Source organism: Rhinopithecus bieti, unplaced genomic scaffold, assembly GCF_001698545.2.
Source record: "Rhinopithecus bieti isolate Rb0 unplaced genomic scaffold, ASM169854v2 scaffold_29855, whole genome shotgun sequence".
NCBI classification, from domain to species: Eukaryota; Metazoa; Chordata; class Mammalia; order Primates; family Cercopithecidae; genus Rhinopithecus; species Rhinopithecus bieti.
The window spans coordinates 160,511-180,832 of NW_016813109.1; the positions used below are offsets into that span (position 1 = coordinate 160,511).

The 20,322-nt window shown below is 50.6% G+C and overlaps 1 protein-coding gene across 14 annotated transcripts in view; it reads right to left on the bottom strand.

The window, feature by feature from the left end:
* FGFR1 (fibroblast growth factor receptor 1) overlaps positions 1-17,025 on the bottom strand; it is a 65,434-nt gene extending 48,409 nt beyond the window's left edge. For 4 of the 14 annotated variants that reach the window (XM_017847641.1, XM_017847640.1, XM_017847639.1 and 1 more), the window contains exons 1-2: positions 16,156-16,744; positions 4,845-5,023 (exon numbers count right to left, since the gene is read on the bottom strand). In XM_017847641.1, the coding sequence (XP_017703130.1) occupies positions 4,845-4,935 (91 nt within the window). In that variant the 5' untranslated portion in view covers positions 4,936-5,023; positions 16,156-16,744. Of the gene's footprint in view, positions 1-4,844; positions 5,024-6,060; positions 6,236-15,449; positions 15,474-15,853; positions 16,083-16,155 lie in introns of those variants that run through there. The other 10 variants (XM_017847645.1, XM_017847633.1, XM_017847638.1 and 7 more) reach the window with 8 other exon arrangements.
* Positions 17,026-20,322: the final 3,297 nt, after the last annotated feature.

The window sequence follows — 20,322 nt, forward strand, 5'->3', positions numbered from 1 at the left end:
AGACGGAGTCTCACTGTGTCGCCCAGGCTGGAGTGCAGTGGCGCGATCTCGGCTCACTGCAAGCTCCGCCTCCCGGGTTCCCACCATTCTCCCGCCTCAGCCTCCGAGTAGCTGGGACTACAGGCGCCCGCCACCGCGCCCAGCTAGTTTTTTTTTTGTATTTTTAGTAGAGACGGGGTTTCACCGTGTTAGCCAGGAGGGTCTCGATCTCCTGACCTGGTGATTCACCCGCCTCGGCCTTCCAAAGTGCTGGGATTACAGGCTTGAGCCACCGCGCCCGGCCTTTTATCAATATATTTTATAAAAGGGCACAAAGAGGAACTTTCCCAAGAGCCAACAGTCAGTAAGGTGTGGAGCCAAAATCAAAACCAGGGCAGTCCAAGGAAAATGTGTGCCCACAAAGGCTTGCACATGAAGGTTCACAGCAGTTTTATTAATAGCCCAAACTGTTAACCCAAATACAGGTGACCCAACAAATATGGGATGGACTGAGGAAAATGTTTCATCTCTTGATTGGGGTAATAGTTACACAGGGTGTAGACATTTATCAAAACACATCAAACTATGCACTTAAAACAGTTGTATTTTATAGTGGGTAAGCTATACCTAAATTAAGTTGGTTTGGCCAGGTACGGTGGCTCACACCTATAGTCCCAGCACTTTGGGAAGCCAAGGTGGGTGGATCATTTGAGGTCAGGAGTTCAAGGCCAGCCTGGCCAACATGGCGAAACCCATCTCTACTACAAATATAAAAGTTAGCCAGGCATAGTGGCGAGAACCTGTAATTCCAGCTACTTAGGAGGCTGAGGCAGGAGAATCACTTGAACCCAGGAGGCAGAGGTTGCAGTAAGCCAAGATCATGGCACTGCACTCCAGCCTGGGTAACAGAGCGAAACTCTGTCTCTTTAAGAAAAACAAACAAACAAAACCCACTTTTTTTTAGAGACGGGGTCTTGCTCTGTCACTCAGGGTAGAATGCAGTGAGGCAATTACAGCTCACTATAGCCTCAAACTCCTGGGCACAAGTGATCCTTTTGCCTCAGCCTCCCAAAGAGCTGGTACTACTGGCGTGTACCACCACATTCAGCTAACTTTTTTATTTTTTATAAAGATGAGGTCTTGCTATGTTGCCCAGGCTGATCTTAAACTCCTGGGCTCAAGTGATCCTCCTGCCTCTGCCTCCCAAGGTACTGGGATTACAGGTGGGAGCCACTGTGCCTTTGCCAGTTAAGTTGATTTTTAAAAAATGGTCATTTAATGTCAGTCTTCCTGGGTACATGGCCTCCTAAGAGCCCCATCCACCTCTCTTCCTCCCTTTCTTCTGTTCACAGGGCCAGTACTTTGTGCTCATCAAGACCTTCAGCCGCCAGGTTCCAGCCTCCACCCTGCCCCAGCAGCTTCCATGACACCGCCCTCCTCTACTAGCACCCTCACTCTGGTCCTACAAAGTTCCTTGTACTCATCCCGTCGGGCTGGCTCACAAGCGGCCAGGCCCGAGACCCACATCTCCCTTCTTGGGCTGCAAAAAAAAGAAAGTACTTTAGGATCCATCATAAATTCACATTCTCAAACCTCAATCAGGTCCTCGTTGCACTTTGACTCCTTTATTGCTGTCTACAATTTGCGGATTCAAATCTCAACTCCCCTCAAACCTCCCTTTACACTCTCATCTTAGTCTCCAGTTGCCCAGAGTTGACACCCAACCTACTTAAACCCACAGATGCTATTGCTGTAGTGTCTTTACTACTTTTTCCTTCCTTTATCATCTCCCAGTCCCCATCCTGGTCAGTACCTGCACTTCCTCTAGCCAGACACTCAAAACAACCTTCAACCTCGTCCTTCTGGCAGCAGCGGTGGCAGCAGTAACAACTACTAACACCTTACTTGGAAGTGCTTCATCTGGATTATCCCACTTAACCCTTTATTATTTATCTCCGTTTTACAGATGAGCAAACTGCGGCGTACCATGTTTGAGTAGTTTGTTGAAGTAAATAATGCAGCTATTAAGTGGCAGAGCAGGGTGCAAACACAGGTGCACCTCACTCTTTCCCCCTAGCCATCCACACTGAGCTGCCAAATTAACTTTCTGAAAGCCGATTGTGACACTACTTGCACAAAACTTTTCAAGTGGCCGGGCGCGATGGCTCAAGCCTGTAATCCCAGCACTTTGGGAGGCCGAGACGGGCGGATCACGAGGTCAGGAGATCGAGACCATCCTGGCTAACACGGTGAAACCCCGTCTCTACTAAAAAAACACAAAAAACTAGCCGGGCGAGGTAGCGGGCGCCTGTAGTCCCAGCTACTCGGGAGGCTGAGGCAGGAGAATGGCGTGAACCCGGGAGGCGGAGCTTGCAGTGAGCTGAGATCAGGCCACTGCACTCCAGCCTGGGCAACAGAGCGAGACTTCGTCTCAAAAAAAAAAAAAAAAAAAAACTTTTCAAGTTTCCCAACATCTACCCATTTAAGTCTAGTTTTCTTTTTCTTTTTTTTTTTGTGAGACAGAGTCTCACTCTGTCACCCAGGCTGAAGTGAAGTGGCATGATCATGGCTCACTGCAACCTCCACCTCCCAGGTTCAAGTGATCTTCCCACCTCAGCCTTCCTAGTAGCTGGACTACAGGCATATGCCACCACATCTGGCTAATTTTCCTATTTTTTGTAGACACAGGTCTCACTATGTTGCCCAGGTTGGTCTTAAACTTCTTGGCTCAAGCAATCCTCCTGCCTTGGCTTCCCAAAGTGTTGGGATTACCAGCATAATCCACGCCTGGCCTAAGTATAGTTTTCTTCTTTTTTTTTTTTTTGAGACAGAGTCTTGCTCTGCTAGCCAGGTTGGAGTGCAGTGGCGCGATCTTGGCTCACTGCAAGCTCCAGCTCCCAGGTTCATGCCATTCTCCTGCCTCAGCCTCCCGAATGGCTGGGACTACAGGTGCCTGCCACCACACCTGTCTAATTTTTTTGTATTTTTACTTGAGACGGCGTTTCATTGTGTTAGGCAGGATGGTCTGGAACTCTTGACCTTATGATCCACCCGCCTCAGGCTCCCAAAGTGCTGGGATTACAGACGTGAGCCACCGCGCCTGGCCCTAAATATAGTTTTCTTGGCAGGGCATTAAGCTTTCCATATGCTAACTCAATCTAATTTTTCCAAGTGTTGCTTCCCAACTATCTACTCACCAGGCAAACAGTTCTCCATAAACCATATACATGCTGCCTCTGAATACTCATGCTGTTCAACCTGGAGGGCCCTTCATTTTCCCCTTCTGAACTCAGGCCCATCTCAGGTGCTCTCTGTTCCCCTCTTCCTCTGCATTCCCATCACCTTTGGTTGTAATTTCACTGGGTGGTTTAAACACAGTCCGTCTTGTGTTACTTATCCCTGTACTTGCCCATCCCCTCCTGACCATAAACTCCCTGTGGGCAGACACAGTCTCTCCCACTTTGGGTCTCCACTGTGCTCCAGTTCAGACCTTGCCTTCAGTTCTGTTACTGACAGCAACATGAATATTCCTGCTCTAGACACTGTACCTTCTAAAGTCTCACACAACTTTTCCTGTTCATTCCCAACTCCATCCAGGGGACACATATTCTCACCCATAACTCATCATTCAAATAGGTCCCTGGCCAGCTGAGTGGCAGCCTTTTGAACACAGCCACCCCATCACGTGCACCTCCAACCTTTCACCCACTGTGTCAACCTTCTCTGAGTGACCAGCCACTGAGTCACAAACCACATTATCCCCTGGCAGCAGAAATGCCCATACATTAGTTTTCAAAGTCCCTCGAAAGCCACCAGGTATGCTGTACCTGCAATCTCCCAAGAGGCCTTTTCACAGCTCAAACAGATCCCAAGAATGGTCGGGTAAGTCCTTCCTGTTACCAATGATGGCTCTGAATTTCCAACACACCATAGGTCTCCATGCTCCTTCATGCTTCCTGGGTCTCAGTCACTTCAAAACTCCTCAAACACTACCTATCCAAAGCAAACCACTTGGCAAGCCCCCAGACAGGACCTGTGAGACACAATCAAGGATAGGAAAACGCAGGCATGGAGCCATGACTGCTGACCCTTATAGAAGATGTGCCTTTTTTTAATCCAGGTTGGAGCGCAGTAGTGCAATCATAGCTCACCACAGCCTCAACTCAGGATCACGCAATCTTCCCGTTTCAGCCTCCTAAGTAACAAGTAGCTGGGACTAGCAGCGTGCACCACCACACCCATTTAATTTCCTTTTTTTTGTAGAGATGGGGTCTCGCTATATTGCCTAGGCTGATCTTGGAATTCCTGGCCTCAAGTGATCCTCTTGCCTTAGCCTCCCAAAGTGCTGGGGTTACATGTGTGACCCACCATGCCTGGCAAAGATGTGGCTCTGGAACAATTTTCTAGGAGCCAGAAGTCTTTAGCAAGCTCTCACCTCCTACAACATCCCCTGTACTCCGACCCAACTTCTACATCCAAATTCAAAGGTCATTCCCTCCCCACGGCACCACCAGCTGCATCTTATACATCACCTAGGTTAAAGTGTGACACTAGGGTCCTAATCAGATATTCTTTCTTCAGAAAGAGAAAAGCATAAATTAACTCCCACAAACATGTCAACTCAGGTAAATGGATGTCACCAGGCTTCATGACCCCAACCTCTGATGAAGTCAGTTCTGTTTATAACCAGACCAGAACCAACCCAAGTTATCTTGAGAGTTTCTCCTGCAGGAAGGGAGTTCTTTGCTCCACCTGGGAAGGAGCCTTCCCTGTTGACCACATTACCTGCAACCATATCACCTCCATCCCAGCCCATCCTGTTCTCCAGGCCCAGGAGTCCAGGCTGCCCCCAGCCAGTACCTTACCTTGTTCAGGCAAGGTCGGGGACGGCCTAGCGGTGCAGAGCGTGGCTGTGACCAGCACAGCCCAGAAGAGGAGGCACTTCCAGCTCCACATCCCAGTTCTGCACTTAGAGGTTGGTGACAAGTTTCCACACCTCCATGAATACTCCACCGTGAGCTCAATCCTCCTTTTCAAACTGACCCTGGGGAAAGAAAAAAAACCCCAAAAGTTAGGAGGGTCCAGGTAGGGAAGAGGCAAGGAGAAACAGAAGGTAAAGCATGCCACGTGGTGGCTGCTTAAAGCATGGACTTACTAAGGCGTTCAGAAGAAAACTGTGAATCTACCCCAACAATGATTAGATTATCAGTCCTGGCTGGGTGCGGTGGTGCATCCCATAATCCCAGCACTTTGGGAGGCCGAGACAGGAGCATCACTTGAGGCCAGGAGTTTGAGACCAGCCTGGCCATGGTGAAACCCCATCTCTACTAAAAATACAAAAATTAGCTGGGCGTGGTGGTGCACACCTGTAAGAGGCTAAGACAGGAGAACTGCTTGAACTCAGGAGGCAGAGGTTGTAGTGAGCCGAGATAGCGACACTGCACTCCAGCCTAGGTGACAGAGTGAGACTCTGTCTCAAAAAATTAAAAAGGCCGGGCGCGGTGGCTCACACCTGTAATCCCAGCACTTTGGGAGGCCGAGACGGGTGGATCACGAGGTCAGGAGATCGAGACCATCCTGGCTAACACGGTGAAACCCCGTCTCTACTAAAATACAAAAAAAAATTAGCCGGGCGTGGTGGCGGGCGCCTGTAGTCCCAGCTACTTGGGAGGTTGAGGCAGGAGAATGGCGTGAACCCTGGAGGTGGAGCTTGCAGTGAGCAGAAATCGTGCCACTGCACTCCAGCCTGGGTGACAGAGCGAGACTCTGTCTCAAAAAAAAAAAAAAAAAAAAAAAAATAAAAAGAAAATTTAAAAAAGACCACTCCATCTAGGGCCAACCAGTCCCTCTGGTGAGAAATAAGGGGCAATGAAGAATCATGGAACAAGCTAAGGACTAGCAAATGGAAGCCAAGTACAGAGATAACTAGTTAGTAGCTGCTGGACTCGATGCTCAACTCCCTGACTTATGCAATGAAGCAGCTGAAATAAATGACTTCCTGGGTACTTTCTTTTTGTCTCTAAAATTGTATGAATCACATCCATAGTTCTACCAGCCTCCCTTGCGGAGAGAGCTACTTACAAAGAGCCTAAGAGTGTGGAGCCAGGAGGGATCCAGTTCTCCCTGATGCTGGAAGATGACAAGTGACGTCTGACAGATGTGAGTTCAGAAGTTGCGGGGGGCAAAAGGTCCTAGGAGGTCCCACTGCAGAATCAAGGGCTGTTGCAAGCACTGAGTCGAAGATGGCTCACACTGGCCCCAGTTAAAAGAACAGAATCTGCAGCCCTTTACCCTTCTCAAGTCTGGAGGGGTAAAATTTAAAACTCCCCAGGGTCTTAAAGAACAGATCATAGCTGTTAACATCTACCAAGTGACAAGACTTTCTGGGCACTGTCAGGGCTACGTGGGGGTGACCATCTCTATCTTCCAGGTGGCTTCTGTCCTAAATGCTCCAGGGAGCCATCCAAGTTATTCAGAGAATCTACTTCCCCGGAACATGCCCTAATGTGGTACTTCAGCCCTGCCTCCCCCGAGCCAGGCAGGGCCCCTTGCAAGTGAGTCAGTGCTGGCTGGCAGAAAAGCCCCTGGATTCTTGGCTTCATTCACATGTGCTTGGCCAGCGGGATACACATGCCACACCACTAGCTCGCTCCCAAGGCTTACTAAAATGTTTTAATGATTTCAAATCAAAAGAGAAGTAAACATTTCTCGAAATTTCATTTTTCTAAATTTACCAAAGGAATTAGAAAAGACAAAATGAGGCCGGGCGCGGTGGCTCACGCCTGTAATCCCAGCACTTTGGGAGGCCAAGGCGGGCGGATCACGAGGTCAGGAGATCAAGACCACCCTGGCTAACACGGTGAAACCCCGTCTCTACTAAAAATACAAAAAATTAGGCAGGCGTGGCAGCAGGCGCCTGTAGTCCCAGCTGGTTGGGAGGCTGAGGCAGGTGAATGGCGTGAACCCGGGAGGTGGAGCTTGCAGTGAGCCGAGATAGCGCCACTGCACTCCAGCCTGGGTGACTGAGGGAGACTCTGTCTCAAAAAAAAAAAAAAAAGACAAAATGAAATGAATACTGAACACCCACTGTGTACCACAGATGCCCTAAGAAGAACTAATTTAGAACTATAAAACTTCATTTATTCCTCACTATAAATTTATGGGGGATAAGTTTCATTATTTCTTTTAAGCAATGGAGAAACTGAGGCTCAAAGAGGTTAAGTACTTTACCCAAGGAAATGTAGCTAGCATGTAATAGTGACTCAAAGTTTTTGGATATTAGAGGACATGGTGGGAGGAAGTAAATAAGGGACTGATCAAGCCTAACTCCATCTGATGCAAACTCAATTTCTCCAAACCAAGTAGATACGGGCAAATCCAAGGTAACTCTGGTAACAAAAGAGCCTTGATTGTGGCCGGGAGCGGTGGCTCAAGCCTGTAATCCCAGCACTTTGGGAGGCCGAGACGGGTGGATCACGAGGTCAGGAGATTGAGACCATCCTGGCTAACACGGTGAAACCCCGTCTCTACTAAAAAATACAAAAAACTAGCCGGGCGAGGTGGCGGGTGCCTGTAGTCCCAGCTACTCCGGAGGCTGAGGCAGGAGAATGGCATAAACCCGGGAGGCAGAGCTTGCAGTGAGCTAAGATACGGCCACTGCACTCCAGCCTGGGTGACAGAGCGAGACTCCGTCTCAAAAAAAAAAAAAAAGAGCCTTGATTTGCAGTTCCGTTGGTCAAAAGACCCTTGTGCCAGGGTGTGGTGGCTCACATCTATAATCCCAGGACTTTGGAAGGCTGAGGCGGGTTATCACCTGAGGTCGGGAGTTAAGACCAGACTGGCCAACATGGTGAAATTCCTCGTCTACCAAATCTACAAAAATTAGCTGGGCTTGGTGGTGCATACCTGTAATCTCAGCTACTCAGGAGGCTAAGGCATGAGAATTGCTTGAATCTGAGAATTGCTTGAATCCGGGAGATGGAGGTTGCAGTGAGCTGAGATTGTGTCACTGCACTCCAGCCTGGGTGACGGAGTGAGATCCTGTCTCAAAACCAACTAACTAAAAGAAAGACCCTTGGAAGCAGACCACAGATGGGCCATCTAGGACACTGCATGGGGCACATTCCCAGATCTGGGATAGAAGCAGTGCTTGCCAGAGGATACCCCTAAACCCATATTCCACATCTCACTACATCCCAAAGATATACCTGATGCAGGCCTGTCACCCAGAAATGCATACCTGACCAAGAAAACCCAGGTCCCATGGTAAATGCCAGAGTACTGAAAAAGTTCTCAGGTTCCAACGGGGAAGAGTGATGTCATGTTGAGATGGTTAAGCTTGCTTGGACTTGGCCACTCTGCCCCCAGAAAAACCTGCCACCTCCTCCCAGGTGTGGGCTGGCTACAGACCGCCCTCTCTCAGCTCCCTGGTCAATGCACTGCAAATTCATCTGCCAGCTTCCCTCTTGTTCTTTCCCAAAAAAGGTGCAAAAAGTCTCTTCCTCTCCTACCCCTCTGGCCCTCAAGTTTGACATCTGTAAAACAAGGATGTTAAGAAAACCTGGCCTCCTGGCACCAACTCCTGGAATAAGAAGTGAGCATACACCCCATGCCACCCGCCTGCAAAAAGCACAGTGACAGGCCACTAGTCCACATGCTGTCTGGACCCTGTCACCTCCTCCTTCACCTCAGTTTCTCATTCTACTAATTAATGAATTTTTCCAATCCCTTAGGAACAGTTTCCTTCCTTCACTGCTTGACAGATGTGACCTGCAGCCTTGCAGATGTACACAGCAGCTTCCTCCAAGACCCTGCAGCTGGTTCCCCCCGTCCTGCCTCTCCAATATCAGCCAGGCTCCCGGGATTCACGCCTGCATGCAGAGGTCCTCGGTGGGGAGGAGAGAAGGGGCAGATCTCAGTTTCCCACTCGTCAGAAGGGGCTGAATTACTTGCCCTGCCTCCATCACAGGTGGTTATGAAGACTGAACGGGCTGCATGGGTGAAAGTGCCTGCTGTCTTCTCACTGGAGTACTGATCCAACATAAAGGGTGGACAGTGTCTGGTGAGACAGTAGGGGCTGGATGGACCACCGTGACCTTGCAGCTCTCCCACTTCTAAGAGAAAAGCCTTCTGTGAATGTCAGATCTCCTTGTCCAAAAATTATGTAAGGAAAACTATCTGACGAATTCATGGCCAAGTCTTTTTATTCTTTCTGAGACGGAGTGTTGCTCTATCACCCAAGCTAGAGTGCCGTGGCACGATCTCGACTCACTACAACCTCCATCCCCCAGACTCAAGTGATCCTCCCACCTCAGCCTCCCAAGCAGCTGGGCTAAGTTGCTGTATGTTTTTTAAAAATGGGGTCTCACCGGCTGGGCACGGTGGCTCAAGCCTGTAATCCCAGCACTTTGGGAGGCCGAGACAGGTGGATCACGAGGTCAGGAGATCAAGACCATCCTGACTAACACGGTGAAACCCCGTCTCTACTAAAAAATACAAAAAAAAAAAACCTAGCCGGGCAAGGTGGCAGGCGCCTGTAGTCCCAGCTACTTGGGAGGCTGAGCCAGGAGAATGGCGTGAACCCGGGAGGCGGAGCTTGCAGTGAGCTGAGATCTGGCCACTGCACTCCAGCCTGGGCGACAGAGCGAGACTTCGGCTCAAAAAAAAAAAAAAATGGGGTCTCACCATGTTGCCCATACTGGTAATGAACTCCTGAGCTCAAGATATCCACCCACCTTGGCCTCCCAAAGTGCAGGGATTACACGCATGAGCCACCACGCCCAGCCTGAGTCTTTTCATTCTTGTCCGCTGGAGACAGCATAAATTCATGCCTTTCCATTTGAGATCCTGCCACCCTGGGACATTTGTGATCCTGCCACCCTGGGACAGTCACTTAACCGTTCTAAGCCTCAGTTTCCCACTTGGAAGCTACATCACAGGTGATTACGAGGCTCAAATGGTTGGTGTGGGAAGTATGTATTTGTATTTCACATACAATATTAAGATATTTATAATTCTCATTGTGTAGTGCTTTGAGTCACTCTTTGATAGCACTCTCAGGAGATTTGGTAATTGGCAGCAGGAGGACAGGAACTTCCAACCTTTCCAAAGGCATTTCTCACTCCCCATCTTCATGTCTTATATTCTGGACCTGTGGCCCACACGGTGGCCACTGCACACTTGAAATGTGGCTGGTGCTAACAGATATGCTAGAAGTAAAAAGTATACACCGCATCTTAAAAACTTGTTATGAAAAAAATGTAAAGTATCTCATCAATAATTTCTATATTTGATTACATGTTGAAATGATAATATTTTGGAAATACAGTTAAATAAATTATTAAAATCTAAACAAGTTAATTAAAAAACAAATTTCGGCCAGGCGCGGTGGCTCACGCCTGTAATCCCAGCACTTTGGAAGGCTGTGGTGGGCGAATCACGAGGTCAAGAGGTTGACACCATCCCGGTCAACATGGTGAAACCCCATCTCTACTCAAAATACAAAAATTAGCTGGGTGTGGTGGCATGCGCCTGTAGACCCAGCTACTCGGGAGGCTGAGGCAGCAGAATTGCTGAACCCAGGAGGCAGAGGTTGCAGTGAGCAGAGATTGCGCCACTATACTCCAGCCTGGCAACGGAGCAAGACTCCGTCTCAAAAAAAAAAAAAAATTACCTGTTTCTTTCTTTTAACTTAATTTCCAATGTGGCTTCTAGAAAATCTGAAAGTACACATAGCTCATGTTATAATGTTATATTTCTTTCTTCCTTTCTTTTTTTCTTTGAGACGGAGTCTTGCTCTGTCACTCAGACTGGAGTTGCATGGCGCAATCTCGGCTGAACCTCTGCCTCCCGGGTTCAAATAATTCTTCTGCCTCCCAAGTAGCTGGGATTACTGACATGAGCCACCAAGCCTGGCTAATTTTTTTATTTTTGAGACAGGGTTTCACCATGTTGGCCACGCTGGTCTTGAACTCCTGACCTCAGGTGATTCACCCGCCTTGGCCTCCCAAAAGGCTGGGATTACAGGCATGAGCCACTGTGCCTGGCTTTGTTTTTTTTTTTTTTAAACAGGGTCTTCCTCTGTCCCCCAGGCGGGAGTGCAGTGGTGCAATCACAGCTTATTGCAGCCTCTGCCTCCTAGGCTCAAGTGATCCTCCCACCTCAGCCTCCTGAACAGCTGGGACTACCAGAAAACATGAGCACACTCATCTAATTTGTGTATTTTTTGGTAGAGACAGGGTCTCACCATGTTGCCCAGGCTCATCTCCATCTCATGGGCTCAAGCAATCCGCCTGCCTTGGCCTCCCAAAATACTGGGATTATAGGCATGAGCCACTTCGCCCAACTGTTCATGTTCTATTTCTTTTTTTTTTTTTGAGACGGAGTCTCGCTCAGTCGCCCAGGCTGGAGTGCAGTGGCGCGATCTCGGCTCACTGCAAGCTCCACCTCCCGGGTTCACGCCATTCTCCTGCCTCAACCTCCCAACCAGCTGGGACTACAGGCGCCCGCCGCCATGCCCAGCTAATTTTTTGTATTTTTAGTAGAGACGGGGTTTCACCGTGTTAGCCAGGATGTTCTCGATCTCCTGACCTCGTGATCCGCCCGCCTTGGCCTCCCAAAGTGCTGGAATTACAGGCTTGAGCCACCGCGCACTGCCTCATGTTCTATTTCTATAGGGCACCACAGCTCAAAGCAACCTCCATGCCTCTGTGTAAGACTTTCTTCTTTGCCCTTCCTTGTTCTGCAACAGGCCAGGCCTTCCCTTTTCTCTGAACCCGACCTTAAGAAGCTGTCTCTTCCATAAGACTTTCTTGGGCCTTCTAGCTGGAGGATTTCATTCCTCCAAATTCGCAAACCACATTACTAGCCCCTCTCACATGGCACTTAGGTCATATTATATGATTGTTATTTATGTTCTTCATTCTCTTCTCTCCCCATGAAACTGCAGGCTCCTTCAGAGCAGGGTCTGTGCCTCCCTAACCTTTGCTAATACCTCTGCACCTAGTATGTACACAGGAGATGCCAACATGTTTGTTAACTGGATGAGTAAGTGAATGAAGGAAAAAACAGAGCTGATGAAAAGAAACTGATACAGATACTGACACTCCTCCAGAAAAAGAGGCTGAGAATATCAGAGAGAAGCAACTAGCTAGTATCGCTTGTTAACCAGCCAAACTCTAGTCCAAAGAGTACCGAGAAAATTTCTGGACAACTTGGTTCTTCAGAATTAAGGAAGTAATACCAAAACATTATTCCCTTCAGATGGGAATAAGACTTATTTCTTCCCCAAAGTGAGCATTCTCTATTCACATGTTGAGAGGGCAGGGGGCAAGTACTTAATAAATATATGGAGAAAATTACTCAGCTCAGCTTGCAAAATTTTAGTTGGTCCAAGAGAAATGCTTATTTTTTGAGTCTCCGTTAAAAAAAAAAAAAGTGTCTACATGTCCTTGGAAGTAAAAGACATATAAAAAATTAGCAATAAGTGGCCAAGCACGGTGGCTCACACCTGTAATCCCAGCATTTTGGGAGGCCGAAGCCAGCGGATCGCTTGAGGTCAGGAGTTCAAGACCAGCCTGGCCAACACAACTGCTGCACATAATCTAGAAGACAGGATGTACTACGAGTGGAACCCCACCACATTCTTGGGATAGTTCATCCAGGTGAGTGCTATTAAATGGGAGAGAGGGCCCTAAACATGGTTTCTTTCATTGCAAGAGAGAGAGAAATGGTGAGGAGGGAATTTCTGTTTAAAGTAGGTGCAACCTTAGGGGGAAAAACAAATATCCTAGCCCAAGTCTGACATTTCATCCTCTCTGGAAACATCAGAATCTTCTCTAAAGCTCTGCATCTGGACTCCCACCAGTCCCTGGTGCGTTCAGGCCTTTTACAAAGCTCTGGGGAAGACAAATGCAAGACACAAATTTCCCAGGAGGAAATTAAATTCATCAAGTGATGTGAGGCCCTTTCAAAATAAGACATTTGAATCAATTCTAACGCCTTTTCCTCCAGCAGCAACAGGCTCAAACTTTGCTAGGATGTTCTGTAACTAACAGCCATTTTGACAAAAGACACTTTAGAAACGGAGGCAAGAAAAAAGCCTTTGGAGAAGCTGGCTGCTAAACCCCCAAGTTCACACCAGCAAGTCTCCCATTTTAGGAGTCTTGTTTCAGGTCAATATTGAAAACAAAGAGCACACCACTAAAAGCAAAACCCATGGATTTTCCTTGGTTTCTAAGGCTTGAGTCTGCCTACCCAGTGTTCAATTCAATTTTCTTGCCCTCTGGAGTCCACCAGGAATAAAGCTAGCCCAGCCTAAGGGATGCACCAACGTATCTAATCCTCTGCCCCTAGGGAGTGGGGGACACTTCGCCATTTCTTTCTGAGCCTTTGCTTGCCTGGCTATCAAAGGGCCACCTAATGGAACTTTCTAACATCCTCCATGGCCAGAGGTCAAGGAAAAGAAGCACCCTAAGATTGTTCAAGTGGTGCCCACTCTGGCCCGAATCCGTCTTGGGAAAAATACCTGGAAAATGAGCATTTCTGCAGGCATGTTTGGAAAAGCAGGCAGTGAAGTCCAAGTGGCTCTCAATCTGGATGAACCTCACTAAAAAGCTGACACTCAGCTATGACTAAGAGTAAATGCAACAGATATTTCAAGGAGCTCGTCACTGATGCAGTTCATAACCCTCCCAGCTGGAGTCAGGCCCCAGCAGCCTCTGGGTCCCCAAACACCCTGCACTCGGAGGGTCAGGGGCAGCCCCGCAGCTTCTCCTAATCCACTGGGGGTAGGATATGTAAACAAGTCATTAGGGAGGCAGGCCCTCGGCACAGACGGGACGGCAATAGCAGAGGCTGCTGAACCTCGGTCACCGAGAGGAAGGTGGATGACCCGGGCGTGGGGGTTATTAACCAGACCAAGGCGCGTCCCACGGGGCCCTCCTACTTCGCTTTTAAACAAGCCTCAGGGAGGAAACCGGGAGCCCGGGCCAAGGGAGGAAAATGGCCACTTTCTGCTAAACAGTCTCAAGGCTAGATAGTACTCCAAAAAAAGCCCTGGTCCGGAGGTGCAAAGGGTAGGGCACATCTGCGGAGGAAACAGTTACCTTAATTACCACGTCTAGAGAAAGTGCGATTTCATTACAGCCTCCAAAACTACCGCCCAAAGAAGGAAACCAGAGAAGTGTTTTCAATTTGAAAGAGGCTGGAAAGAAGAGGGTGAGAGAGACCGACTCTCTCCACCCTCCCGCAACTTTGGACCACAAGGCGCTTTCCTGCCTCAAAGACTATTACCAAACACAACTGGACAATCCAACCCCCCGCTTTCAAACCTGTAGCCGTTACTTAAACGGTAAAACGCCCCACTTTAGTTTCCGGGGGATGCGGCCCAAATCAGTCCTTAAAAACACACAGGGAGCGCCTCTGGCAGCAGTCGCCCACGCCCCCGGCCCTGCGCACCGGGCTGGCTTCGGGAGGGGCGCGTGACGCCACTGAGGGGCGGCCGAAAGGGGACCGCGGGCTCCGGGCAGGGCAAGCGCTCTCGCAGCTCCAGCTATAAAACAAGGGAGAGAAAGCAACGCTTTGGTTCCAGAAACGTCCATCGTCAAGGCCAGTTCTGGCCAGACGCACAGCCAAAGAGCCCCCCCAGTCTAGCGGATGAACCGTTCGCGAATGCCACCCCCTAAAACCTTGGACCCATCTCCCAAGATGCCTCTTTTCTGCGCAATCCAGAAAGCACCCCGACCGCCGCCACCCACCAGCAGCGGCGAATAACTAACTTAGTGAGATCTTGGATAACTCAGGATCCAAGGGAACTTTGTTTTCTCAACGTCGCATCTCCAAGTCTCCAGAAATGTTAAGGAGGGAGGTGGTCAAGACAAGTTGAAGAATCCGAGTTTTAATTTGGGGGAGGGGGAGGGGAGGAAGAGGGAAGTTAATAATGCGGCTGCGGTGTACCCGTGTGGGGTGAAACGGAACCAGATGCGGCTGTTACATCTGGAAAATGGGGTGGGGAGGGCTGGGGAGAAAGACATCGTGGTAATGTTTTCAAACGGGTTGATAGCTTCTGGGACCAGAACAAGAAACAAGCTTCACACCCCCGCCCCCCGCCCCACCACCACCAAAAAAGTGTCTGGCTGCTTCATAGGGGGTGTGTGTTCTACATGAACCCCATCTACAAGGTTCACAAATTCCTCTGCAAACATGGGTCGTAGCCTCCCTTTTCTCCCAACCCCAAACATAACGGGAGGGGAAGCGGGGTGCAGAGGGGTCTGGGCCAGAGAAGCCTACGCATCGCTGCCGAGTGAACGGCACCGGACAAAAACCTCATCCCTTCCCCCACCTCCAGGAACCAGATTGGGACGGAACGGCCCTCCCGCCCCCGTCCCACACCTCGGCTTAACGACTGTGGGTCGTCCTCCCGTTCCCCAAACTTCCGACCCTTTCGGAGACCGTCCAAGTCATAAGCTCACCCCTTCTGGAAAACGGAGTCGTTTTGCGCTCTCAGCTCAAGCAGATTCAGCCATTTGGTGACGACACCTCCTTAAAGCCTATTCCAAGAGAAGCTAACCTAGCCCTCCACGTCCTCTGCAGTTCATTCCCTACCCCATCCGCCCACAACCCGGACCCCAGGTTTTCCCAGGGGTGGAAAAGGACTGAGGAATGTCCCGAATTTTCAGCGTTGAGCCCAAAGCTACCTGCTGAATTGGGGGTGAATCCCCAAAAGAAGACCAAAAAGAGATGGAGTGGAATGCAACACACACACAACACACACACAACGCACCCCACCTCGTCGCCCACTCCCGCCCTCCTCCCCAGTCCAGGAAACAGCGGGCCTCGCCGCCTTCGCCCCGGGCCTGTCCTTCCCAGGACTCACCGAGAAGCCGCCGCCGCCTCGCCAGCTCCCGAGCGCGAGTTGGCGGAAAAGTTGGGCAGCGGGAAGAGCAGCGGGACGAGCGTAGGGAGGGGGTGCAGAAGGAGACGCGGGCGGAGGGAAGGGAGGAGAGACCCAACGGGGGCGCGGATCGCCCGAGAGGGAGCCGGGAGGTGGAGGCGGCGAGCGGCGAGCGGAGGAAAGCGCCGGTCCCGGCTGGGCTGCGGCGGGCAAAGCGCGCAGCCGGGAGGCTCCGGCGCCGGGGGCCAAACCCACCCCGGATCCGGGGACGCCGCGACTCTTACCTCTCTCGGCGTGGAGGTTCCGCCTCGGGAGAGTCCGCCGTGGCTTGCGCGAGCGGGCGTGTGCCCGCGTTCCCGGCTCCGGCCCGCCGCCCCCGGGCTCTGTTCGGGTCCTGGCGGGGTCGCGAGAGCTCCGCGGCCGGCGCTCGACTCCCGGCGGCGCTCGGTGCTCGGCGCCTCCAGCCCGGGCGGGAACAATGGAGCCGGAGCTGGTGCCCCGGAGGCGGGGCGGGGGGAGGGCTCCCGTCCGCCGCCCGGGGTCTCCAGACCTTGTGCCCCTCTTCTCCAGAACGCGGCGGCGGCGTCTCACGCTCCTTGCAGACCGGGCTCCATCGCTCCGCGGAGGCCCCGGCGCCGCGGCGTGCCCGACTGCAGCACGGGTGCCGTGCGCCCTGTGGGGCGCCCCGAGCTCGGACCGGAGAAAAGTCCTCGGGTTCCGCGGTTTTTCGAGCAGCTGCGCGCTCGCGGCCCGGGAAGGCGAGGTCGCCGCAATGCGCTACGCGGAGTCTCGGTCCCGTCCGGACGTGGCCCTGCTGCCTGCACGGCCCGGGTTCCTCCGCGCCCTGCGGCTGCACCGGCGTCCCGGCTCCCGCTCACTGCCGCCCGCCGCCGAGGACGCCGCGCCCGTGGCCGAAAGAGCGCTCCGAGCGCTGTGCGCTGGCGAGGCGCGAGGGCTCGCCCTCTCACTCCCACCGGCGCTGGTCCCTCCTCCGCCTCCGCCCCCTGCCGCTGCCTGCTGGGCCTTGTAGTTCCCCAGCCGCGGCCCCAGAGGAGGGGGAGCGGGCCGAGCGGGCCGAGCTGGCCGAGGTGTCCGGCGCTCTGCCCTTCTCTTCCTGCGGCCTGGTCTCCTTTGGCGCTTGCGCCCCTGCATCTGAGCGCGTCCCAGAGGGCGCCGGAATGTCAGGCCCTAGACATAGCAGCAGTTTGGGGGGTGGGGGACAGGTGAAGAGACGCCGCAGCCTTGAGGTTGTACCTGGTAGCGTGGACTTTGGAGTCTGTGCACCTTGGGGAATGATTTTCGCGTTCTAAATCTTGGTTTTCCCATCTGTGAAAGGGGGATAATAGTGCTTTTTCGTATAGAGTCTAGAGGTCAACGAGGGCCTGGCGCATAGTTAACACTTAGTAAATACAAGCTGGTTTTATTATGAGAAGGTCAGCCCCTCCTCAAACCCTTCCATTGGATCTCAGCTTTCCCCAGCCACATAATTTAGGTTTTGTGCGCCACCGGAAACTGGACCCTGTAAATTCTACAGCAATGTTTTTGGTCTCCAGAAGTCTCCAGCCTGAAGTGAACGTCTAGGAAGCAAAGAGTAAGTGGGAGTTGAGGGGAGAGGTGTGGTTGGTTTGGAAATTAATCACAGCCCACTCAGAACACCCTCCAGTACTGTGGAACCCAGGAAAGTGGCTAAATGCTTCCCCCTGAGTCTTGCCGCGGAGTGGTATAATGTAGTGGTTTCCTAATCCAGATGGACACGGGTCCTCTAGGGAACGTCTGAAAAATACAAATTCGTGGACCTGCTCAGACATGAGGAATCAGGCTGTCCCAAGAAGGAGCCAAGAGCCTATATTTTTTCCAAGTCTCCGTGGGGCCTGTGATGTGAGAGTCCAGGCTGAGGCCACCGTTGGAGTGGGAAGTAGCAGCACTAGGTCTGAAGGATTCCCCCTTTCTGTCCATCATTTACGAAGTTTGATGTAGGACAAATCATGTATCTGATAAAATCAAAATAGCAGTATCAGTTGATACTCCTTCACAAGATGATCATAAGAATCAAATAAAATAATAGCTCTCAGTGGACCAAAAATACTACACAAATAGAAGTCACTATGTAAGTTAGTGGCAGGGCCTGTTCCCTCACCATCACCCACCTCATCCCCAAAACTTGTAGAAGTTTGAATACTGAATGAGTTACCCCCACCCAATTCCTCACCCACCCCACCCACGCCTCCCTGGCTAATTTAAGAAAAGAGTTGGGGGGGGGCGGTGGCTCACACCTGTAATCCCAGCACTTTGGGAGGCCGAGGCAGGTGGATCACGAGGTCAGGAGATCGAGACTATCCTTGCCAACAAGGTGAAACCCCGCCTCTACTAAAATACAAAAAAGCCAGGCATGGTGGCGCTTGCCTGTAATCCCAGCTACTGGGGAGGCTGAGGCAGGGGAATCGCTTGAACCCGGGAGGCGGAGGTTGCAGTGAGCCGAGATCGTGCCACTGTACCCCAGCCTGGCAACAGAGCAAGACTCCGTCTCAAAAAAAAAGAAAAAAAAAAAGAAAAAAGAAAAGGGTCCTCGCGTTATTTTTCTAATCCACCAGTAGGTGACAGACTAGTGGCCAACACAGTGTTATTCACATAGTAGACACTCATGAAATTCCTTGACTGGCCAAAGAGCAAATATTCAATAAGTATTTGTTGAACAAATGAATAAATAAACAACTAAATTACAACTCACACCTGTAATCCCAGCACCTTGGGTGGCCAAAGCAGGAGGATCACTTGAAGCCAGAAGTTCAAGACCAGACTGGGAAACAAAGTGAGCCCTTGTCTCTACAAAATATTTTTAAAAATTAGCTGGAGGGGCCGGGCGCGGTGGCTCAAGCCTGTAATCCCAGCACTTTGGGAGGCCGAGACGGGCGGATCACGAGGTCAGGAGTTTGAGACCATCCTGGCTAACACGGTGAAACCCCGTCTCTACTAAAAAATACAAAAAGCTAGCTGCTCGAGGTGGCTGGCGCCTGTAGTCCCAGCTACTCGGGAGGCTGAGGCAGGAGAATGGCGTAAACCCGGGAGGCGGAGCTTGCAGTGAGCTGAGATCCGGCCACTGCACTCCAGCCCGGGCGACAGGGCAAGACTCCGTCTCAAAAAAAAAGAAAAAAAAAAAAAATAGCTGGAGGTGGAGGCTGAAGGAGGAGGATGGCTTGAGCCTAGGAGTTTGAGGCTGCAGTGAGCTATAATCAGCCACTACACTCCAGCCTGGGCGACAGAGTAAGACCCTGTCTCAAAACAAAATCATATAAAACAAAAAATGAGAAACAAGAACTCATATCTTTGTTGAATAAATGAACTTCAGCCACTGTTTATAGGGTTTTCCCCTACAAGCCACCATTTAACCCTTCAGCTCCTGGTCAGGTTTGGTTTATACTCCTAAATAAGCTGCCCACCCATTAGGCCTCCTGCATTTTAATTAATACTCATCACAGGCTTGTAAGGCCAAACTCACACCCTACCCCCAAGAGGCCTTCCCTGCCCATCCCAGCTTTGTCAGTCCCTGGATCACCTGCTCACTTTCTGACTATCCACTGAGTTGATACTAACCATAGCTTTGTTAGTGGTTTTCCTTACTCTGCTTTCTTTCTAACTGGGTTCTAAACTGCTTTAGGGCAAGGATCTCATCTAAAGCATCTGAACAATTCCACTCAGGAGGTTTTCCATGTATATTTGTCATTGATGGACTTGCTAAGCATAACCCACCTGGCTTACCAGAGGAGGAAATACAATTTGAGGAAATATGATTGGGAAAACAAGCCATGAAAAAAATCCAGCATTTAATGTTAACACCCAGCTACTATTTTTCTACTTCGTTCCTAAAGGAGTGTGTATTGCCCTTCCTCTCCGTAATTCTTCTCAAACAAGGTTTTGTTTTGTTTTGTTTTGTTTTCTGAGATGGAGTCTTGCTCTTTTCACCCAGGCTGGAGTACAATGGCATGATCTCAGCTCACTCAGCTCACCTCCGCCTCTTGGCTCAAGCGACTCTCCTGCCTCAGCCTCCTGAGTAGCTGGGATTACAGACGCCTGCCACCATGCCCAGCTGATTTTTGTATTTTTAGTAGAGACAGGGTTTCACCATGTTGGCCAGGCTGGTCTCGAACTCCTGACCTCAGGTAATCTGCCCACCTTGGCCTCCCAAAGTGCTTGGATTACAGGCATGAGCCTGGCCCAGAACAAGGGGTTTTAAATCAAGCCCCTTTTTCTTATGATTTAGAACCATTGTAGGAGTATATTGAACCTCAAAGAAAAGGCTAAAGAATACGTTCTTGATTTAAGCAGAAAGAGAATGATCTAAATGCTTGTTTGGTGTTGAGGGACATGGGCCTGCTGCTGAAAAATCCTCTATAGATTCATTAAGAAGCCAAAATGAAAGCAAGTGGCCAACTTGCCAGGGTTCCCTCCTCCAC